The 24,644-nt window shown below is 39.0% G+C and overlaps 2 protein-coding genes across 4 annotated transcripts; one reads left to right on the top strand and one right to left on the bottom strand.

Annotated features, from left to right (window-relative positions):
- Positions 1-1,376: 1,376 nt before the first annotated feature.
- On the top strand, positions 1,377-20,275 carry LOC122834753 (proline-rich transmembrane protein 3). 2 transcript variants are annotated; one of them, XM_044123477.1, is made up of 4 exons: positions 1,377-1,738; positions 8,407-9,197; positions 9,874-10,173; positions 14,094-20,275. In XM_044123477.1, the coding sequence occupies exons 2-4, from the start codon at positions 8,471-8,473 to the stop codon at positions 16,097-16,099; spliced, it is 3,033 nt and encodes a 1,010-aa protein (XP_043979412.1). In that variant the 5' UTR covers positions 1,377-1,738; positions 8,407-8,470; the 3' UTR covers positions 16,100-20,275. The 2 variants fall into 2 exon arrangements, with proteins under 2 accessions (XP_043979412.1, XP_043979420.1); XM_044123485.1 differs by lacking the exon at positions 1,377-1,738 and adding an exon at positions 5,597-5,706.
- On the bottom strand, positions 18,244-24,528 carry LOC122834877 (cytosolic sulfotransferase 2-like). Of its 2 annotated transcripts, XM_044123513.1 has the most exons (9): positions 24,405-24,528; positions 24,199-24,309; positions 23,430-23,632; positions 23,199-23,327; positions 23,017-23,117; positions 21,777-21,903; positions 21,595-21,692; positions 21,347-21,521; positions 18,244-20,440 (listed from the first exon to the last, which is right to left on the bottom strand). In XM_044123513.1, the coding sequence occupies exons 3-9, from the start codon at positions 23,566-23,568 to the stop codon at positions 20,328-20,330; spliced, it is 882 nt and encodes a 293-aa protein (XP_043979448.1). In that variant the 5' UTR covers positions 23,569-23,632; positions 24,199-24,309; positions 24,405-24,528; the 3' UTR covers positions 18,244-20,327. The 2 variants fall into 2 exon arrangements, with proteins under 2 accessions (XP_043979448.1, XP_043979447.1); XM_044123512.1 differs by lacking the exon at positions 24,405-24,528 and having other exon boundaries at positions 24,199-24,398.
- Positions 24,529-24,644: the final 116 nt, after the last annotated feature.

The following is a 24,644-nucleotide window of genomic DNA, read 5'->3' as shown; positions in this document are numbered from 1 at the left end:
TGTTTTCTCATCTTTATTGGTAACAGCATGTTTGAGCTGAAAATACTGCATGGATTTCAAGTTAGTTTGGTGACAATAAAGTCCTCTACGGTGGTTTGAGAAGAGAATTTCGGCAGGCTGGAGTTGTCCTAATTTCATTTATGTTTGGTTATTTTACTCTGTTCAGTTATTTTGTCCTGTAGGCCTTTTTCCTCAGCTCCTCTGGCCACATAGCCACTATACATGCTTGCTCTTTATCCACACTCCCCATGCTCTGTATTTATACTGCTACTTCTTTCCTGTCATTTGCTGGGATTTGTTTGTTCCCTTCTGACATCTTGCAAGTTTTTCATCAATGCTTCTTCCTCTTGATCAACCACAGTTCTCAATTTCTCTTTTCCCCAGTAATTCACATCAAATCATCTCGCCTGCCTCCTGCCTGCACTTGGATGCGCAACAATGTAATTTAATTTAATGCATATTTGGAATCCCAGAAATGGTGCAACTGGTCAATTAATATGTATCAGTTGTTACCTTTGCCAAACACTGGATAAGTCCTGATAAAGCATGAATATGCCGAAAAAACTTGACTCCAGCCATGCACAGTTTTGTCAGAAAATCCTCAATACAGCATGTTTGAAAGGGATCATTGGGTGCTGCACCTTGAAGTGTTGACTGCTTACCACTGGAGTGGGCTGCTTGATAAAAAATAAAGGCTGTATATTTTTTTGACACACTACCATCACTCATGTGCATTGCATTTTAGAGTGACCAATATGCCAACATACACGTTTTTCTTTTTTCTTTTTTTTTTTTTGACAAAGTTAGATGCACAGGGAGAACCATGCAAACTCCATGCAAAAAAGCCCTGGGCACGATTTGAAGCAAGCCTTTTATGATTATCCAACCATGTGAGTTGTTAAAATATCTAAATATCAAGAGAAATCAATTATAATTGCAATTGCATTGGTACAAAATTTCTTGTGCACTAACAGCATGAAATGGCAAGGTGTGGGCACAAAATGGGTACAAACTGGCAAGATTTAAACTGAACTGCAGCAACTTTGTTGAACCTCTGATGACGTCAAGGTCCCAATTACAAAGAGAGATGAATCTGCCCTTTTCTTTATTGTATTCACCATGTTCTTTTCTAAAGTGTTATTTTAAAAAAATTTGTTGCACAGATGTGCTTTTCTTGTAAGAGTATATTTTTACTTGAGGAGTGGGGGAATATACATCTATAATGAATCTCCATCTATACTTATGCAGGTATAATACTCATAAAGGGAGTTTAATTTAGATTCCAAGAAACACCGCTAAGAATCTGGACTGTGGTTTTCCACGCTCAGTTGGACGATGACAATCATATGTACCCTCGGTTCAACTGTATGAACAGGTAGATATGGAATGACAGTCAAGAAGTATCCGCCCGCTGTTGCGTAAGAGCCGTGTCAGGCGACCGGTTGGTAGGTAAAGCAGTCGTGTTTATCCGCTTGTGAGGAAAAACAGTGAGAGGGAGGGAGCGATGTGGAGTGAGATGAAGAGGACGGAGGGGGCGTATATCCCTTCAGTAGCTCGTGGTTAAGGGAAGAGGCATCGATAGTAGAAGATAGCTGGACATAGAAGAAGCTCTGGTGGTTATAATCTTCGGATAAAACGGGGAAGACTACATTTTTCTGCCATTATCACAAAATGCCTTAGACCTCCCCCCAGCCTGCCGCAACAGACGCCATCTGAAAGGATCCGGATAGAGCTGCAGGTACGTCTTCCAGGCACCGACAGTTGCGTAGCAGCCGCTATGCGGGGATTCAATGCGCATTGATACTGTAGTGACGCTGCCTTTACCTGTGCCGGGCCGACTCACCGTTCAGGTTCAGGTTCCCACGCTACTAACCCGGGTTTCATTCAGTGGTGGTTGATAAAGGCTTCAGCTTTGTATTGTTATTATGATTTCCTGATTAGTGGTCGCACAATCTCCATCCTAAAGGGCGCCAAGGAAAGGCTGGACAAGACAAATTTCACCCGGTGTTGTGCCGCAAAAAGCGCCCCCACCGATGTTAGGACAGTAACGGCGTTGCTACTCATTAATAGTTAACAAAGGCACCCTGATACTACTTTGTTACCGCAGAGTGTAATGAAAGCTGCAAAGTCTTGAAGAACAAAGTTTGTTGGTCTCATTTTTAGGTCACACGAAGTTAGTGTTTATTTTTAGTTAGACTGGCTTGGAATTTATTGGCTAATAAAACTGAGCTGTGAAAGATTATGGAGGATCAAAAGTGTCACAATTCAATAAATGAATAAATCATTGTATATCTACCTATATATAGCATAAAGTACACACATCAGCCAATTAATAGAAAATCGCCAAATAGTTTCTAAATTTAATTATTTCAGTGCAGAGTTTAGTCTGTCAATATTACCAAAGTTAGTGGGACCAATATTAGCAATATTAATGTAGTTCAAATCAAATTAACTGATTTGAAGCACACTATTAGGTCCGATACATAAGGCCTATTTAACCAATTACAGTGCTTGAGTCTGAAACCTTTTTTTGCCATTTCTGAATTTGACTTATTACAATAAAGGAATGAAATCACAAGCATGCTCAATAAACTTGAATTTGAAAAATGAATCAAATTACAGAAATATAGCCATATCAAAATACAATTGAAACACAGCTAAGTTATGAACAAATATTTCCCATTTAAAACATGTAATTTGAATGTGTTCCTTCATTAACAATAACCCAAAATAAACACAAGGAAAATGTATGTGCTCATCCCTTCTCAGATGAAAAGGGTGTAAGTAGGAGTCCAAGGAACTCCCTTTCAGACGCCTGAAGGATTAAACTAAGTCATTGTGCATTGCCAAACAGGAACCATGAAATAAAAAACTGAATTGGGCTCATCATTTACCATTGCACTTGCAGATAAATAAAAAACAAATGTTGGCACATTTCTTAATTTCTTTATTTGATGAGTTTGTTTCCAATTTTGCTCATCACTTCTCTTTATCAGCCAACAGTTCATTTACTGACAAGTTGTTTGCAACCTCAACATAATTTTATTGCATCCAGCTGCAACAATATTAGAGTCTTGGGTTCAAGAAGAGCTGTGGTTAACTCTCTGTAGTCTGCAAGGTTTATGGCTTGTGATGCCTGTAATTTATTTTCCTGAAAGTGTCTTTGTGGCTTAGTGGGATTCAAAAGCCGTCTCAAAAAGTCAGCAGACTTGCTATCTTTCAGGATGTGTTTCTGGCAATGCGCGGGAGCTAATTAAAACATCAGAGTCCTAACAAGGTTGAAAAGATTTTAAAATTTCTGCTGAACATTCTTTTCATGGTTCTCCAGTCACTTGATTTCACTGACAACTTTAACATATAAAACAGAAAGAAATTTTCTGCAGATCTCCTGTTTGAGGGAAGACAATTTGCTAAACAGAAAATTAAAGCTTTGCAAGATTACCCTTTATGCACTGAAGCAGTTAACCATCATTTAATTTTTATTAAAGTAAAAAAATTCTATTAAAGTGAAGGGTTTGGTTGATAACCTGATAACAGTGGAAGTCATATCCAATAATTGCAGGTCAAGAGAAAATTGGTTGATTCTGCTCTTTGGCTGATCAATTGGTGCCACTGTTATATCCTGGTTGCCGCCTTTGATCAGTGGCTCACTTCCCCGATGAGCTTTAGAGATATTCTGGGGTCCATCACCTTTAACTGGAACATCCTCTCCATCAATGATCAAAAACATCCGGAACTGTTTCTGGAGCCTCTTTTCAACATCTCCTGTGAGGTCGATTTCTGATGTTTTGACTCCCCACAACCTTCCCTACACACACACACATGCACACTGGGAGGCCTTCTTAACAACCTTCCATGTGTGGGGGTAGAGGGATCAGTTTGGTCTGACACTTATGTTCTGTGACCTCACCTGGAAAACTTTCTGGAAAATCAATTTTCTAGGTTAGGAACTCAAATGTCTCGAGATCTAACAGTGAAACTTGAACAAAATAGTGAAGGGCATGTTTTTTTCTTTTTTTAAAATTGTACTGGTAGAGATGTGATACAGTGGGAGCTATTTGGAAACCGTGTGTTATTTCAAGGTGTGGAATTTTGTAACGGTTAATGGAAGGACCTCCCCCGTGGCTCACATTCCAACACAACCACACATGCTCCTTCTTTCCCTTTTCTTCCTGTTTCTCACATACCCACGTATTCACATACATTCACTTCCTAACACACCCACGTTTCCACAGTCAGGATAAAGTACAAACAAGTTATACATCTGCACAGCTAGCTGATGGCTGAGCAGGAATGCTTTACGGTTATATACCACAGAGAACAGTGACCCTTTACATTAGATTCATATATGTTTATGTCTTTGTATTTCCTAATAGCCTGATTCTCACCGCTTCTTTTGTTATATTTATATATGCTCTTTGGACACTTTCTCATTTAAATAACATTGCAAATTTTCCTCCTCATTAAGCTTGTTAGAACCACCTTTACAACAAATAAGAAAACTAGTCCAAGTAATAATAGCTATGGTTCCAGTTATTTCACTAAAAAGTTAGAATTCCTTAATGTTCTGTTTTATACAAAATCTAAATCTACAAATCAAGAACCAGTAACTTTTATTTTACTCTTTACTTCTTTTTGGTGTATCCTGCTAAATCCCAGCTGGCACCTGAAAGAATACCAGAAATCAGCACCAGCCAGCCTTGACTAACACATGTCTATTCTTCACTGATCAGTGAGATCATTAAATTAACAGAACTATTGGAAAATTACCTACTTATGAAAATTGCATGTTTTGTTTTGCCTTTTTTAATGTTAATATTTGCATTTCTTTTGTACTTTACTGCACTCCACATGTTTCTGACAGTTTAGATAAAAAAAAATATATATATATATATTATATTTCAAAAAACCCAAGACATGTTCCAATGTACCCAATTTCACTAGCAGAACCAAAACACTGCTGGTCTATGACACATAAAATCAAGTCTGAACCTTTAATAGGAGGACACAGAAAGTCATAGAGGTCTAAGTACTAGCAGCTGTGCAAGGCAATTGCCAAATTGCTGTCTGCAATTGGCAAAATTGTGATTTTAATCAGGAGCCATCCAATCAATTACTACGTAAACAAGATTCCAGCCATGACTCGGCTTTCTGTCTTCCGTGTTGGTACTTCATGTACTCTGTGCTAAGAAAGCTGTGTTGTCCTCAAACCTTCACTAAGGATCAGCACAACCTTCACCAAATTGTTGATGAGAAGCATTTGGATCGGTCTTAGTTAAGAAGACTGATCCTAGACTGGCCACAGACAGATAGACTCACTCAAACCAATGAAAACTTCACACTCTGTCATCCTGTCTGAAATCTGGTAAAAAGAAAATGAATGTTTGCAAGTGGGAGGGAGCCTCTGCAGAAGCTTGACTGTGTGTGCCCCACCCACATCCACACACACACCTCCCAGATTTCTTATGGAAAGTTTGTGTATTCACTCGTCATATTACAACATGAGTGTGTAGACATGACATCAGTGCTGCGACGATTAACTGATTAGTAGCAGCTGCTGCATCACTTACTCATGTGGTTGTATAACAGCCAGTATATACTGTGGGCTAGGAGTTTATAGTAATCTCCAGATTGCTGCCTGCTACTGTACAGTTGGATTTTTTTCCACGGGCATTTTCTGCATCAAACAAGGCATGCATTGTGCAAGTAAGAGTGACGACATGCTCACCATGTTGCATTTTAAATTCAGAGTGAAGTGTCTCAGAGATCCCCGTGGGCTTCGCAAAGATAAAAATACTCAGGCCGTTCACCCATCTGCTGTCCCCCCTGTGAACAGTCTCAGAGGAACGTAATTTCTATTTGTGAGCCTGTGTGTGTGTATTTTAGTCACTGTTTGAGGGATTCTGGCTGCAGTATGCACAGATGTGTCAGGGTCAAGAGAATGAATGACGTTTGGTCAACAGCGTACTGAAGCAGACAGCAGAAAGGCTGATTAGTTGTGTTTGACTGAAATGATTTGTCTTTTTTTTCCACCAAATTCAAACTGTTTGGATGAGCTGAGACTGAATTCACTCTTATTTGTATTGGTCCAGTGGACCAGAACATTCTGCTCTGTTTTTGGCTTCTGGAAAAGAGATAGATTAATTGTGACAACATTTCAAAAATAGCACCCAAGAGTTTCTCTCAATAATCTCTGCTTTGTTTCAGCATATTCCCGTATTTATGAGCATAGGTTTACACTCAAATCCTTTTTATCTAGGTAGAAATAGTGTAACATACTCCATTACCAAAGAAGTAAGTTGAGAATAAACACCTGCATGTGGAACTGTGTTGCAGTTTCTCTTTTTGCATAACTTCCTGTACTGATTACCACATTTGATCAAACCAGTTCACCCTGCTCCATAGTTTCCATGTATCCATGTCTTACTTTTAGGAAATATCATAAAAGCGACAGTGTTTCTGTCACTTTGTATTAACAAGCTTCTCCGACTCCCTCATCATCTGTTCTATATTTGTATCCCTCCATACTTCTCTCTGTCTTAATTTTATTGCCTGTCTCCTCACTTTCATCAGCTTGCCTCATTGTGCCCTCTGCTATCAGCCACATCAAGCCACTTTCACCTTCTGTGCTTCTCTATCTGTATTTTCTCCTCTCTTTTCAAAATACCAGCAGATTCTGGCGTTGCATTCAAGTTATTTTGCTCCTGCCTCTATAATTTGGATATTATCTACCACACAAAGCTGAAAAACAAGGTAGAAGAAGACAGAGGAAGAGAGTGATATTCTTTTTGAAAATGGAACGACAGAAAATGAAGTAGCTGAAAGAGGAAAAAAACATTGAGGCTACTGTGAGTGGGTGGAGAGTGAGATGTTCTAACAGTTGTATTCCTGTACACATTGATGTTTACAGGAATACATGTGCACCACTGTATAGACTCGCTAAACACAAGATTTAAATTTCCTGAGCATGTGTTGAGAATTTCAAACTGGATTTTTTTGCATGTATAAACTGCATGCTCACTTGCACATTCCCAGACACATTTTCCATATACTCACACAGATTACCTTAAGCATGTTTGGAAGCCCAGAATACATGAGCAAACCCTTGTGTGTGACTACAGTAACTTTTCTGAGGTCTAATCATCATGGATGTGAATGGATGCAGGGTGACTCATTCACAGTGAAATAAAATCTCCCACAGCCACTGATTTCTATTTTCTGAGCTTCCCCCTCCCTTTCAGCTTAAGTTTTACTTTGTGGCAACACTGTTCCCAGAGGTTATCTCTCACTCTGAGTCATAGGTAGAAACTGATGTGAAAGAGAAAGATTTATGCAAGTTGGAGGACAAAAAGATGGGTGTTGCGGGATTTTACTGGCAGTTGTTTGGTTCCATCACTTGTAAGAATGCACAGTCCTCAAGGGCCTGGGGGAGGTGCATGTCACCTGGCTTTCTGAAATACGACAGTCAGCCTCACAACCTCTGGCATCACGACTCAGATAGCTTGTAAATAAGCTTTCCTACTTAGAAGCAACCACGGAGAAGACATGTGGAGGAGATAATCTTGATATTTTCCCAAAGAATGTTTTAAGGCACAGATAGGAGGAAAAACGTTATTGTACCCATCTGTCACTGACTGAAACCATCTGTGACTCCCTTCATTTTGATTTGGTCTGTCATTTTGATGTACCACAGAAAGTTGAAACCAGATATTCACAAACACAAAAGATACATGACCTTATTATTTTTTTGCTCCTGGCCTGAGCAGTTTGATCTTTTCCTGTTTTAAGTCAGAAAGAATTGCTGAAGGTGGCATCTTGTCTGATGGATCACATGTGCTCGCATCAGAATATGTTCTTATGAACTCTGGTTCAGGATTCCCCTGTGCAAATATTACCATCTGAAACATTCATTGGTACCACTCTCCATTAATCTGATAAATGGCAGACTAGTGGGGCCTGGACAGAGTAACAGGAGGTCCAGACGTTGAGCAAGAGTAGTATGTAGAGGGTGTATTGTGTGTGAAGGGACATGGTTATGGGGATGTACTGCCGATCTGACATTTGTACTTTTATGTATTTTTTTGTTTTAATGTATTTATTCATGGTTACTGTCCTTTTGGATGGGCTTTTATTGTTGTACTACAGTGTTGCCCCTGCTTCCAAGAAAAAAATTATGCCCTCTCTCACATCAGAAAAAAGATCTGTTTGTCTTTTAAACAACCGGTCATCAATTGCAGCTTGCCGTACTGAATTCACCCAATTCCACTCGCAGGACAATTTCTTTGTGTGCATTTCCAAAGCTAAGATTACTCTAACAAAATTAATTAAAAACAGATCAGTTTTTTAAACCTAATTCTGTAATTATTTCTGTTTAGTTATTGTGTATTTTCTTCTTTTCCCCAACAGTGGAAGAATGGTGTGACAAATAAGTCCCAATTCCCTGAAGGTCCTCTTCGCTTCCTTGCTGAATATGGCTCTCAAGCTGCTCCTGTTCCATACTATGAACCTATTCTTCTTCCATTTATCCAGTGCACAGACCATCATTGGTTCCTCCTCTTCCTTCACAACTCTGAACTTGCCTAGGAACCCACCTTCACCTACCAAGCAGACAATTAGATTCTGGCCTTCCTTGCCTCCCAGAGGACGCACCGATCTTCCCATCAGAGTAACGATCCGGGAAAGGTTTACAGCTTTGAATGCAGTGGAGCAGGAGCATCGGATGATCCGACCAACAACACAGCTCAACCCATCTTTAACTTTTACGCAATCTCCACAGAATTTTACCAGGGGGGAAATTGCAGCCCAACCAACTGTCTCAAGACCCAGGACTGACACAGCTAGTTTAACATTCATCAAGGCTTTAAAAAGGGAAGAAGCTGCCACAATTCCACTTTTTTCCTCTTTGCCAACCCATTTAAGTCTTGCAGAAGAGAGATCAATCGAAGGCTCAGAGGATGTTGACTCTCAAGGGTTGGGATCAGGCAGAGCTCTGGCAGAGGAGAAATCAACTGGTCATCAGCCAACAGTTGCTGAGGAGATGGCTCAGTATCGACCACAGGCGCAGACCATGACCTCCAAAGTTATGGACGAAGAAATATCATCACTGGATTATCAGAATGATGAGACTCACCTGTTTTGGTTGACAACAATCAGTGCAACCTCTACAATGACACAGCCTAAGGCAGCAGAATTAACAGGTAAGATATTTAATCATGACGCATATCTTTATGACCACCTGTCATAAAGATGTTGTCTAATGATTGTCCCCCATTTGCTGCCAAAACATCTCTAACCTGTTGAGGCATCAAATCCACAAAGTCTTTTAAGGTCAGATGTGGCTCTTAGATGTTAGCAAGGGATCCTTTAGGTCCTTCAAGTTGTGAGGTGGGAGTTCCACGAATCAGACTTGTTTGCCCACCTCAGGATGGATTGGATTAAATTGGGATTTGGGGAATTTCAACATATCAACACCTCACTGATTAGTGGCAGAGGTCTGAGTCATTATAGAAGACTAATTTCACCCCAACTGGTTTGTGGGGTGGAATTGCAATATCACATGAAACAAAATGTGATGCACAGTGTATTCTGACACTTTTCTCTACCAAAATTTGAATCTCAGCTATTTAAGCTACAGCAGTTCATCTGCTGGCTAACCTTAACTCAGCATAAGTGAGCATTGGGTGCCCATGCTGCAGACTGGGTGAACACCTGAAGATCTTCAATTAAAGACATACATTTTTACTTCACCTTTCACTAGTCATAATGTTATGTATGTTATGCTATCACTGTATGCATGTAACAGTTTCGTAGCTTTTTGAAGTTGGTATTAAATGTCACTTGAATGTCTCAAAATATATTGTCTTCCATTTTTAGGTACACTTGCAGCAAATCACCCTTCCAATGACAGACTTCAGCCAACGCAGGGCTCTTCTGCTGTGACATCTCCCAAACCCACGTCAAGCTCCGCTGATAAACAGCCACAGACTGCAGGACAACCTGTCACAAACAGAAGCCCAGCTGGTCCAAATCCAAACAGTTCAACAGAACAAGAAACCCACACATCTACAACTGGTCTTCCACCTATTCCAGAGGCTGGTTTGACAGTTACAACTCAAAGTGTCAAAACAGCAGAAATAGGAAAAAATACATCGAGAACTACTGTGCCGTCAAGAGGTAAGAAACAAGAATCTATGTGTTCTGCAGTTACAACCACTTTCAGAGTTTTCTTTGTCCTCTGATCATTCAGAAAATAATTATTTATACAGCTGGAACCTTTTTTTACTGGAAAAGGCTTCAAAGGAAGGGAAAAGGAGACAAGCTTTTCCATGGAAAGGGGGGTTGTAGTTGGGGTCAACAAAGTGAGAGACTAAAGTATGAGCAAGAGGTGAGAGGAAGTGGGTGGGTTGGACTGAAGGAAAAAGGGCAAGAGGGAAGCAAATAGGGTCTGAGAGGAAGTAATGCAACGGAGAAAGTAGACAGAGGGGAAAGGTGTGGGAGAAGAAAGGTGTATGGAGAATGAGATGAGATGAAAGCCAAATGCAGAGAGAAAAAGATGAAGGCAGGCGAGACAGTGAAAAATAAATAAAGGAACATTACACATGGAACTCAAGAGACAGTCACAGTACATTTAAAGGGAGGCATTACTGGTAACATAACCATGCTTTTCTTAGCCGATCATTTTTACAGCTGTTTTTTTGCTTGAAGTTCAGTTCAGTCAAAGTCAGCGTCTCCCTTTTAAGCCCATATTAGGAAGTTAAAGCAGCAGTGCTTAGTGTGAAAAGAACAACACATAGGTTAGTCCAAGGCACTCGGGGTTGTCTGATGAGCATAAAATGACTAAACAGTATGCAAGATTTATTTATCTTTACTTGGTAACCACAATACACGGGTGATAAACAGTATAATGCAGTAACTTTGACGAAGAGCATACTCACAGCTGATTACTTCAGGGCAGTTTTTCCAAAACGTTTCAGCTTTCAACTCCCCAAGTACCAGTGAAAGGGCTTTGTGAGCCCAACTAACCAGTTAAAGATGGTTCTAATGGCAACACAAACAATACCAAATACCAGTGAATTTAATTTTGCTGTAAGAATTTTTAACAATACATTATTTTTAGATTTATAAATTTAAAAAAATTCCAAAATAATTTATTTAACCAAAAAGAGAACTGAATGTTATTGGAACTAATGTATTTTCAAAAACTTGCTGTGATTATTGGTGATGCTGTGGGCAGGATGAATCTCCAGAAGCAGTCAGTCTTGCAACAAATTCGAGTAGGCCTCTGACTGAGGACTGTTACTGTAAAACAATCTCATCACTGTTATGACAGCGATAATAGTATCTGGGCAGCAGAGACTGTATTCCACAGTAACGTCCTGGATGACATAATCAGTTCTTGAGAATCCACTTCATGTGTTTTTCCGCTTCTTAACAGGCATGCTTGCCAATTGGAATTTTTAAGAAGCTGTGACGGGAGACACTCCTTTAGTTTTCACTCAACACACAAGCCAGTGTATTGTCTAGTTCCATGTATTTGGGTGCTTTACAGGTGGTAGAATGTTTGTTTCTCACTGTTTAGCACAATTGCATCAAAAGTAAATATGATAATGTCTGCTACAGGATAAATAACTGATATATACATTCATATTAAGTTCTATATGATTTAACAAACCAATAAAGAATGTAAACTTCATTTCCACCCTACTGAAGGACTGTACTATTTTTCAGTGGAATATTTTAACCACTTCTGGAATTAACCCTTTAACCTCTAACCTGGGTTAGATATGAGGTTAGAAGAGCTTACGCTAATGTGACTTATACCAGTACCAATGCTTTGTTATGCTTTGGTATGATAACATAGTATTAGTTTTTGTGTTCATTTTCATACCTGTAACTAGTTTTTTAGCAGGGTCATTTGATATTTTATTTCTTTCCTGACATATGATGTAGTCCCAGTTTTAAAGAGAAAACAAAAGGGTTGAGGTGAGCCTAAGTGTGCCCAGATGGGCAATGTGATCGGCACATCTGGAATGTGTCTGGACCTCATCCCAGTTTGGGGTAAAAATGCTGAAGGAAGTAAAACATACCTTTATGTAAATAAAGAAGCGTGTCTGAGATGTGTATACAAAGCAGTTTTACTTTGTGAGGCCCAGGAGTTCGTCGATGGAAGGAGGGAGGGAACAAAAGGGTGAAACCTATGTGGGAGTGAGTCATTTATCAGTCTGTCAGTTTTATGGAGGTCTTTTGGCGGTCAAAAAGTACTTCAAGTGACTAAAGGTTTGAAAGTTTTACCACTGATCATCTTATCATTAAAAATGGGCAAAGATGATTTACAATAAAGCCATCAAGACAGGTATTCTATTGCTTAAAGCTTATAAGATCACCTTTCTCATGGCTACATTTATTGTTTTTCCTTAAAAAGAAAACTAGAAGAAATCTTAGCACTGAAGATGATCATAATACAACTGGGTGTTTCCAGGTTCTTAGAGTTGGATAAAGTTAAGGGCTCTTTGCAAACAGGAGCCTGAGTCATAATGTGCAAATTATAAACAGAGAGATGCAAATTTGTCCCATGTGGCATTCTGTTCATCTTTGAATGGGCGCAGAGCTTGCCTGATATAAATTTATTGTGATACTGTGCTGTGCTGCATAATAAAGATGTTCTTGTTAATTATATAATCTCAATTAAGCCACACAGTTACTCTGAATTTCAGATGTGTTTATTAGTGCTATTCTTTCTAGCAAGAATGACCACATGAATTCTGAAAGAAATTTAATTCATCAGTGATTCCAGCTGCCCACCTTTGTGGTTGTTTTTAGTGCATCATACATGCCCTAAAAGTTATTTGCTCAGACTGACAACCTGTGGTCTAGGTTTGGAATTTTCTTATTTGACCAAATATAGTTTTCTGAAATAAACACCATATTCACCAAGAAGGATAGAAAAATTAGCTGATTCAATTTAATTAAAATTTATTTAGAGATGGTTTTTACAGTATAATGATGGTTTGTCTTTCTTTACAGACCTCTCTGTACATACTACTTAAGCTTTTGTGGTATTACAACCTCAACCTATTGAAATAATGGTCAACTAATTTAGTAATCAACTAATCATTAAGTAGAGTATAGACTAAAAAAGCTAGTTAGCTGAAAGAACACAGTGAGAGCAGTAATTAAGCCAAATCTGTCCAAAACATTTATGCATTTGACTATTAAGAAAAAAAATCTTCCTCTGTAAATATGTTCTACCCAAAACTTCTCAAGGGCCAAAGATTTGCCCTTACATAATTTCTGTAAAAAATAATGTGCATTTCTAATATTGCAGAAAAAATGCTTAACAAAAATTCTGTAAGATTTGACAATTTTTAAAATCCGATTAAGCAATTTACCATCTGAATAATCAATAATATAATTACTAAAACAATCATTATTTACAGTCCTAATTCTATGCATTTAGTTCAACTTCTCCACAGGATTATCTTTTTTTTACCTGTTCAGTATGTTTCTTGGTCTTCATAGTGCTGTTTGGTCATTAATGTTTTCTAAAAAAAACTCCAAGGCCTACACATAACAGCTGGATTTATTCTGTGATTAAATTACCTACATCTACAGTATTTACTAGATGGATTCTTCAGCTAGTTGCTTGCACTGGGGTGAATTTATGGATATTATAATAACATGCATGTTTCAGCCCCATTCCGAGTTTTAACTAATTTGAAATAAAAAAGTTTTCCTGTTTTCCTGTTGCTTTTGTTTTTCTACTACTTTGGTCTTTCACATAAAAATTTTAAAACAAACTAAAGTTTGTTTTAAAAGTTTGTGGCTGGAATGAGACAAAATGTAAAAACTAGTGGATATGAATACTTTCTGAAAACATTGCATTACAGACCTTCAGCAGTGCATCTTAGTTTCTATTCACTAAAAAGCTCTTGCAGATGTATTATTCTATGATGGTGAGCTGCACCCCTCTAGTGGATCTCAGCGGTACTTCATGCTCTTTCACTGATTTCTTCTACTTCAAGATAGTTGAACATCTCTCTGTTGTGATTTAAAAAAAAAAAAAAAACTAACCAAAGGCATGTTCTACCTTTCAGGGGACTCTTCACTTCTTACAACCAGTGTTGTTCCTGTGATCCGACCCAGATTTGGCCCCACGTATCAGAACGAGAGGAACCGGTCTGTTCTGTTGGGATATCCACAGCAAGCACCACACTCCACTTTTAATCCAGCCCCATCTTCAAGTGCCATTCCCTCTATGAATGGCACACTTCTTTATTGGGGTGATTTGAGCCGCACGTTGGCTTTTGCCTGGGAACTGCATGTCTATGGCACAGCAAGCCTCTTCCTACTCCTGTTTGCTGGAGCTGCCCTTGGCCTGACTCTGTCCCCCGGAGCGAACTGTCCTCATCGTGGGGCTCTTGGACTTGCCAATGCTCTGTTGTTTCTGGCTGGAGGCCTCAGGGCAGTTCTGTTTTTCATCGACCCTTATGGGACACGAGGCATCATCCCTCGCACAGCAGTTACAGCCCTCTACAACCTGCCTCTTCACCTCTTGGTGTGGGCCCAGGCGTCAATAGTACTTCTTGCACTGAGGGTGGCAGAAGTCAGTGTGTTACCTCCAACCTTAGAGCACCCCCCTCTGGTGGCTGTGCTTACTGTGTTGCAGTGTACACTACTGTTAGCTGCTGATCTGTTGTCTCCAGCTCTGTCTCCTGTAGTACCCGTAACCCTACAGGTCCTGTCCTTATGTTGGGGCCTGGGTATCTGTTTGGGCTATCTTTGCTATGTATTTTCACGTATACGCTGCCCTGCTCTTCCCCATCACAGTGTTCCTGTTGAGGCCAGGAGGAAGACTTGGACGGGGAGCCAAAAAACAGCAGTGATTCTGGGAAGAGTGCTGGCAGTCTGTGCAGTTCTTGGAGCATTATGCTGCTGCTTGCATGTCCACGCTACCTTGTGGCTCTATGGACTGTTAGGAGACAGGACGCGTTTCAACTGGGGATGGTGGTTGGTACAATTCTGGGCTCGGCTGCTGGAACTAACCTGGGGTTTTTTCCTACTACTAATGGGATCCTGGGTGTTCTGGAGGCCTGTCACATGCCGGGCAAGGGAGGAAGGAGGGCAAGATGGCAGCACAGTGGATCTCCCAATTCCTGGTCAGTCTGTTGGTTCCCCTCAAAGACATACATGCTGGTCTAAGATAGTCCAAAGTCTGAGAGGTAAACCCTGCAGGAAGTCTGAAAGTAATGGTGTGGGAGGTGGAACAGGGGGAGCAGGAGGACCAGGAGAGGTACCAAACAACTGGGCTGGACAAGAGCGACCTGGAGCTGATATCAGCAAGAGTCTTATTAGGAACCAGAGCCATGAGCAGGATATGGCACAGCCACACTTGGTCAAAGACAGCAATTATGGACGTAACCATGGGGGCCACCCCGAGAACAGAGGCATATCTGAGGATTCCACTAGCTCCCTGCTGAGACTGCAGACTCTGGGTCAACCTCCACATCGCTCAGTGAGTGGTAGCCTGGATCAGGACAGAGATACATCTCTGTCTTTCTATGAATTTGACCTGCGGCCACCCTCCCCTATTGATCTGACTCGCAGCATTGATGAGGCTCTGCACAGAGAACATTTGGTCACAGGAGGAAGTCTGTTTCATCCTGTAATCCAGACTCCTTCTCCGGGCTCTGGGATCAGCCAGGAGCATTGGCTTCGCAGAAACAGTGATCCTCAGCTGCTTTCTGAGAGCAGCGAAGCCCCAACAGAGTCCTCCATGCCTCTGGGTGGTAGCATTCTCAGCAGCGTACCCAGCAGGCAGGTGACTGCTCCTCCCACACCATCCCACCAGGGTCACAGGTGGGCTGGGAATGGTATGGTCAGTGTTCCCTCGTCAGTGTCTTGCCCAGTGTCGCTTCGGCCCTCCAGAACATCTACAGGGAATTTGGGTGAGGATGTCGTGGATGACACTCGGCCGTTTATCACCCCAGATTCTGAAAGGGCACGAGCAAGATCTGGGAGACCCGTTGGTTCACGCAGTTACCTGGAAGTGAGTCGACATGATGATTCTGCCAGTGTCAGCAGTGAAATTATAGACCTTTGAACCACACAATGGACATAAAGACCAGTGACTGCACTTCAGATATTCACACATTTGTTTCAGATTAATGCAGGGGAGATCTGATCTGATGTCCTCATGTTGGCTTAGAAATAGGAAGCAGTTTAATAGAAACTTTAGGTGATTGGTATTAAGCTCATCACCTTTATCTTTAAAGTCCTTTTATTTTAAGGATTTACCAGGTGAGTGGATTTTACTGTAACTGGGAGATACAACATTTTTAACACGCCACCCACACAGCTTTTTCCATTTTTTTTCACTCACATAATTTTATCATACGCTGTATTTCCACTGCAAGAACCGTTTTCAGGAACCAGGACAGTTTGTTTTTTACCCCCATCATTTCCACTGCAAGAGCCAGAGCATTATCAGCAGCGTACAAAAGTAGAAAGAAATCTTCTGGTAAAAAAATAAATAAATAAGATAAATAATAACTCAATGACTATCTCAGTGTTTTGTAGTGCTTTGTAATACAATAATAGAATCACCCAATCTTAATGGAAAGATAAATTAGATGACTTTTAGCAAATACTGACTGCATTTGTTCATCTGTAAAGGTAAAGCTGGTTGGAGACAAACACTTCAATCTGTGATGTGTGTTTTACAAATTAATTTTAGGTTATATAGAAATCAGGCATCCTATTGCTGTTAAGCATGTGTTATTCTTACTCCTTCAATAATTTAGGTTTTTAAAAATATGAAGTACAATCTTTAATTTTGAATTCTTTTTCTTTTTCCTTTGTTAGTGTAGCCACTGTGAAATAACTACATAGTACACTGGGCTATTCTGGTTGACTCTGAAACTGGAACTCGGACTAGGAAATCATAACCAGGTTCAGAGCTTTCTAGTTGTTAACAAAGTTAACAAAAGTTATCAAGTATTTGTTTTGGTGCCATCTACTGCTAGCAAAACAAGCTGATAATATATTTCTATTTTATGCATTCAAACAATACATTTACATTTTAAAAAGTAGATAAGTTAAAGCACTTACTGTCCGACTGGTTTAATAAGATACATATATCCAGGAGTGCTTAGTTTAAAGTTTATACCAGTAACTTTCTCTACAATGTGGATGCACACAGCAGGTTTGCTCTTTGCCTTACACTTGCAGTGTTGGAATTCCGACTTTAGGAGACATTCTTGTTATTCCATCTCACCTTGAAATTCCACTTTCCAAGTACAGCTTGGTTTCCTCTCATGGTCAGATCAAAATATGGGTAAAATTTGAGTAGACAAAACTTGTTTAGTTTGACACCATTGCACTTTTTGACAAAGTTTAGAGCAGCTTTCATGAGTTTTAAATTGTAGGGGCTGTGACAACATGTATTACAGAAATTTTCAGATTTCCGTTTGTAACCTAAGCCTCTCTCCCAAATACTGGATGAAAAAGATTTCAGTCAGTGTTATTCCATTGATCCTGTCGGCATCAGAATAAACAACATGGTTTCATACACTGCGGTAGAAACGCACGCAACACACATGTGGAGTAAAACAGGAGGGTCCGACAAAATAGGATCTGGGTTGCAAAGTGGAAACACACTTGCACAATTCTGAGTTTAACTTTTGCGGGACCAGACATATATTAGATGAGGAAACATTTTAGCAGCTATGTGATGTGCTCAAGATTAGTGATGAAAGTGGTAATTCTCCTTTTATTGTATGAAATTAATAAAATGATTTAAAAGGATCAACTTTCTGTAATGTGACTAAGTGTTAAAGGTCCCATTTGTTTCCATGAAAGAATTCCTAAGCATATCATTGGTTGTAAATTTTTTTAGAGTTTTTTTTTTCTATGTACTTTTGTTATGTAAACATGTGCCATACATAATCATGACTGGTTCCTGTGCTCTAGGGTCTTAGCATTTGTATCATGGTGACTCAGCAGCAGATTACGTGTAAGCTCTTATCTTGCTGTCGCTGTTGTACCTGTTTGTTTTGTCTTATAAGTTAAAGCTGCTTACATAAAGACACAGGCTGTGAACAACAACCAGACAAGCCTCCCATGCTGCTGAGGATTGTAGCTGTTTAGGATACCATATTGAATTCCCTTGAGTTTGATGTATTTTATTATCTTAGGCTGCTGCAGAACAACGCTTGTGGGATAACAATTAATAATCAATGCCTTTGAGAGTACATTTTTGCAGAATCTGAATCAGATTTTTAAACAAATAAGTTGTATTGAATTAATTATATGCTGCACAGCTTTGCAGGGCTGCAACACACAGGACTGGCTTGGCTTGAACCTCAAAACACTTATTAGACCTGAGTCAGTGACAAAGCACTTACCTGTTTAGACTGACGTATTTTACTACTATCTTTTAGAGATAAAATGTCACAATGTAAATACTGTCCTTTCTAGTGTCCATGATTAAAGTTGTGTTTGAAATATAGTTGTTACTGTGAAGGACAATCTTAAGTGGCATTTCTAAAAGCTCAGGTTGGAGTCGATCAGATTTTTGGTTTTTAAATTTAGTTCATAGGTATTGATAAAATAAATTTCAGTCAAATAAATTTGCCTTAAAAATAATACTTTTTCAAATTTAGAAAAAATTCTGGATAGATAGAAAGTATTTATGTTTCATAAGTGTCAATTCTCAGCCTGTTTTTAACCCCCAAACTGATTGATAGATGAAAGTCGGAGGACACATGGATTTGCCTTCAACTCTTCCTCATATGCAAGAATAATGTAAAAAAAAAAACACACACACACCCACACACACACATTGATAACTTTGTTAGACTAAGAGCACAGTAACTGTTTGGTAAGACAATAAATGGTTATCTTTTTAATTATATTTAATTTTTAATTTATTTAAAAGGGGCCAGCATATATAAATTAGTAGAATTGTACTCAAGTTAGGCAATAGACTTGTTAGTCATCAGTAGTCCTCCTGCCTCATGTAAACCCAGGAATTTATTTATAAAGAACCAATTTCCATCAAAGGTCATAAAAAGGTCATTCAATTCCTATTCAAGTAAGTTTCTTCCAGTTTATATTCAGATCAGTGCAAATTACCATATGTAAACAAGTTTTAAAATTAGCTTCAGATGCAATTCCTTACAGACCAATTCAATCTGGATTACTATAAAACACAGCCAAGTTTAGTTGATTATATAATACCAGATAGCAAAGCTATCTATGGAAAATTTTGTCACTACTTTTGTCATTTATGCAAGTGAAGTGTACTAAAATACGTGTTACACAGTCTAAACCTGAGAATATGTGTTGCTTTTAATGCACCCCTGTTCTGTGATCAGGTTGCAACTGTAGTCACATTTGGGGTCCATATTAACAACAGATTTAGAAATTAAAAGTTTAATTTTGGCTCACAATCATACATTTATAGACTTACTGTTCTCAACTTTGTGAACAAAACATCTTTTGTTGACATAAATTATTTTCTTCAGCATCAATTTTAGTGTCTTGAACTAAGCTTACAGGGTAAAGAAGTTTGATTTATACTTTCAAGCTATGTGAACTTGAAATAACAAGACTCCAACCTGAGTGCAGATAGCGCTCAGGAGCTGTGCAGATGATTTTACCTGTTGAGATGAACAGGAAGTTGTGAAGTATTATAGAAAGGACTGCTATATTATTGCAAGTTTTATAAAGTGTCTCGATAAACTAAGTTTGTTGGATGTAGAGTTTTGCTTTGTTTTTGTCCATACAAGACATTTTTATTGAGCCATGTGTAGTCTGTTTATTCTTTTGAATCTGTTTTTTGCTCTCATTGCATTTTGAGTAAGTATTGTTAGACAAATAAGAATTTAGAGATATTGTCATTAAGTCTAGTTACTGATGCCTTTTTCCTCTTTGCAGATGGTCCATCACTCGTTTTCTGATTACTTTTGTTTGACCTGCAGCACCTCCTACTGATGTGAGATGCTTGTTGTGTATTTTTTTACAGTGCAGTGTGTTTTTTTTTTGTTGCTGTCGACATTCCAATGAGCCGGTATTATTTCACTGTACAAGGACTTGTCTGAATGGCCACTGTGGTTCCTCCAGCTGCCTCAGGGTTGTCCCGTGAAGCAGTATGTGCCATAGAAAATACATATAATGTTCCCTGTGCAGTCTGTTTACTTTGCTCATTGAACTCTTTGTTCATGTATTTCCTGCTGCTTTTCACATATGAACTTAAATAAAAACCTAAAATCCTTAAGCTCTTATGATTGTTTTTATTTGTGCTCGGTGGTAATACTGTTACTGGGCGGTTACAGAACTGTTCGAAAGCAGAGATCAGTATTTCTCATCTTCTTTTGATAGTCTTCATCAAACTGCTCATTTTGTTTAACAGTGAAATGATTCTTCCAGTCACCAACCTTTCCTAAAAAGAAAAAGGAAGAAATAATGATTATAGTATTAATCTCTACTTCACTGATTACTTTTTACAGTGGGCATCAAAAGTGCACATGCCCCCATTGTGCCACGTTTAATATAAATTTACCAAATAAGGAGAACATGATACATAACTTTATAACATTTATCTTGTTCAAAAATTAAAAATGAGTTTAAATAATCTGGTTTTATTTGGTGCCGATCCTTACATTTTTTTTGCTGTAATACATTTTGGTTCAGCTGTAGTGTTCAGTTTTTTTATTGGTTAAAACAAATCCGATTTACCTGAAGCAAAGTTCAGGTAATAACAAAACAGGTTCACCTTCTGGCTGATATTTCCCCTGATTGAGTACCTGACCACATTCCTACCTGTTTAGAGTTCTCTTCTCTATGCAGTCCTGTTGGCAAAACGATCCTTGGTAAAAGGGCAATCTCCAATCACGAACAGTTACAACCCCGAGGAGACAAGACTAAGTCTCAAAAGAGAACTTCTAGGGAAACCACCTCTGCTAGGATCTTTACCACTTCCTGTTTCTTCAAAACTTCCAGTCTGTTCTGCTGATCATTCACTTTAACCATCTTTTTGAGAGTCTGACCTAAAATCTGAACGTGTGAAAAGTTACTGACCATCTTGCACATTTTCTATGCTGCTAATAAAACTCATTGAACTTTTACTTGGTAAGGAGTCTGTGTTCTGGCTAAAGTTCCCAAAGACTTTGTTGAGGAACATGCAATAGTCTGAAAAATCCAAACAAAATGATTGGCTAAGAACATTTGAATGACAAAATGAACTGCTTTAAAATTAAAAAGCATTCCAAATACCCAGCAGTTCAACCCAATGGAATAGAGAAAACTACAATTTAATTATTGGGGTCAGGAGGAAAATACAGCTGACCTTTGCGCATGAAAGGTGAGATCTTGAAATCCAAGACTTCATCAGCTGAGCCGTTGGCCATCTTGTTGTGTTTCATGTTGTTGAAGAGAGATTTTTCTGTTACTTCTTTCTTTAGGTCCGTGGTGGGCGACAGTTCCAGAAAGGAGCAGATCCGGCTGACTTCTCGTTCAGTATCCTACCAGAGAAAGCCCCTCTTATGCTGTGCTTGCGTTTACAGACTGACAAAAGGAAACACAGACACCTCCCACCTCAATGAGATCCTCATAGAACAAGTACAGGATGTTAGATCTGGTCTTTGTCTTCTCCCACCAGCCTCCCACATGGTCGTTCCAGGAACCAAAGACCACTGGAAGGAGTCAGAAATTCATGTCATAGGCAGCAAAATTATCTTTCTGTTTTCAGTTATTCCTCACATTAGTTTGTTACTCACTTTTTCCATCCACAAATCTCTGCAGAAAACTGTCCCAGTCTCCAGGCTCTGGCTGGGCCTTATTCATGCGGTCAAAATGAAAATAAGATACAACTGTGTCCTTTGCATTGCGGGCTACATAGATGATCTGCAATCAGACAAACATTATGGAGATTTTTTTTTTAAAGTTCAGATTTAAGAGAGATGATATGCAGGGGAATCTGGGAATAAATTTTGATTGTGGTAGCATAATATCACTAAAAATCACTGAAGGATTTTAATTTGAAGATACGTTAATGCGGGCACATTTAAGCAGGAAGCAGTAAAAAACTTGCTGCAGCATTGAGTAGCACCTTGGTGTAACCAAATCTAAATAGCATCATTAAATGTCGTGTGCATACCTACTGATTGTTTGGCAAGTGTGGAAGGAAAACCCCATTTTCTGTTCCGCTATCAAAATGTAAGATGTATTTCTAATCTCCGCTGGGACTGTAGAATTGTTTGTTTTAGTCAGATGAACTTTCTTTGAACTTTTAAGTAACAAGCAGTCCTTGCATGATAGTAAAGATCATTAGGGAGAAGTACCAATTTATGGCAGCAGCAGAAGTACTAACGTATTGCTCTAGGAGGAACCTATTGCATTTTGACCAGTTAAAATGAGAAAATGAGATTCTGTGTTATGTTAAAGTGCAGTGCTGCCCCTCAAAATTCTCAGTAACAAGCAAGGAGAGTCTATACTCAACCAATGGGAACACTAAACCCTTAAATAACTGCAGAACATTTGTTCTGGCAAATCAAGCTAGTTTTATTTTTGATCTTTTACTATTGGGTTTCCCCTTTCTGATGCCACTTTGGGAAACTACCCATAATCCCATTCTAACAAAATGTTATTAGTTGGGGAACCTGTGATGTTTCTCTTCCAAAAGCATTGTGAACCTTGTTGAATGCATCAAGAAGTATTTGAAATATCCAGTATCATTTATTTTTTTGAAAAATAAAGCTATCACAAAGGCCAAATTAACTGAGGAAAGATACTCATTACCAAAATAAGTCATGGAAAAAAGCTCTGGCTGTGATTAACAGAAGCTAGAATAGGAGAGGACTCAGGACTTTGGATGATATAAAAGAGACTGCAAATCGAAATGGTCAAAGATCCTTCTTCCTGTTTGCTTCAATCTTCTGAAATGGTAAATGAAAAGACTAAGTGCTCTTTTTTTCCAGAAGACAATTCTGGAGGGTTCCGTATTTGGAATAAACAAACCTTGGAATTCTGTTCCCAGAAGGATTCGGGAAGAAACTGGACTGGAAGGTGTGTCTTGATAATGCGTGGAAAGCTGTTTATTGAATTCAGTTCATCCACTCCTGATAAAGGAATGCATTTTTTTTAAACCAAATGAGTTAGAATTTAATCTATCTATCAAGTCACTTTTTAGAGAAATATACCAGAGGGAAACCCCTGCATGCTGAACTCCAGAAATGGCACTCTTTCATGAAGTGGCACTGAGTTCTGTCGGTCAGGTGATGTTTGGCTGAAGTACAAAAGGTCCAGGATGTAGGAGACCCACGTGTTTCCTTGGAGCCATAAAACACATGACATTTAGATAAATTGTTGCAAAATCAGGCACAAAAGCAAAGGGACTTTGAAACAAAGATAAAACTATTTCTAATACCTACCTGCTTTCGGATAGCTCACCAACACAATATCATCTGGCCTTGCTTTGAAGCTCTGTATGTTAACCCAGTTGTCAGTGAAGTATTTGGTCATGGAGACTCCATTGAAGTCGAACAGTGTAGGTCGAGGTGGTAACTCCATCTATTGGGTGGGATTTAGGAACAAACAAACTTTGTTCTAGCACTGGAAAAGATCAGACCAAGCCCTGAAAACAAACAAAAAAAATGTTATAAGACATTTGCTTCACCAGGTGAAGGTGAAGTAAGATGCTGGAAAAAACTGCTTTTACTGAAATGCTTCACAACTTGTGAAATAGATTGGATTACAATATGACCAGTTTCAATTTCATAAGTTCACTCTGAGGTTTAGAAGACGCAGTACATGTTCTATAATATGAATACAAATGAAGTCCATACAAACTGAATGTTTTGAACAAACATGAACCTGCAAAGCCGTTATTGCTCCGACAGAAGACAAAAAGAGCCTAAGTAAGGCTTTTCACACGTTTAAATGCCTAGAAGTGTCTAGTCACATTCCTGCTTACATTCCTTCTAAGAAAATAAAATTTTGAAAGAAAATAGGCTAAGGAAAATTATACTAGAACATTACGCAATAAACTAAATTATAAAAATGACAGTTAAAAAAAACAGTTTTGCTTCCTGCCCTGTCCTGCTTTCAGTTGAGGACTTTAGAAGAGATAAAGCAAAAGTATAATAAAGTAATAAAATATTTTGACCAGAACAGTTCTGCATCAATAAACAGTTAGCTCACCTGAATGTTTTTTCCTTGTGTGGCTCCTAAGCAGAGCAAAGTAAGGTCCTTATCTAGAACTGGTCCTTTTGAGTTCAGGTGGTTGTATCACTAATAGGTATTTTTCTTAACCTATATATACAAAAGAACCACAGACAACGTTTATTAGTTTTCAACCAAGCTTTTGCAATGGAAGACACAGCAAACTGCTTCTACAAGCTGCTCACCGGGCGTTCTGAAAAACTTCAGTTAGAGCTCGTCTTTTATTAGTAGGGAAAGGAGTGGAAGGGAGCGGCAGAAAAGGAAAAGCAAGTTTTTATCTTTGCACCTAGTTCATGTAGTTCACAAAGGGGGAAGATAAAACATCCTGTTAGAACCATTCTACAGAGAATGTAAGTGTGGGAAAACACAAGTTTCAACCTAGTATCAGCTTACACACACACACACACGCACGCACGCACACACAC

This window comes from Gambusia affinis, linkage group LG01, assembly GCF_019740435.1.
Source record: "Gambusia affinis linkage group LG01, SWU_Gaff_1.0, whole genome shotgun sequence".
NCBI lineage: Eukaryota > Metazoa > Chordata > Actinopteri > Cyprinodontiformes > Poeciliidae > Gambusia > Gambusia affinis.
The sequence above is the reverse complement of the archived record's forward strand: the minus strand, read 5'-3'. Positions and strand labels throughout refer to the sequence as shown.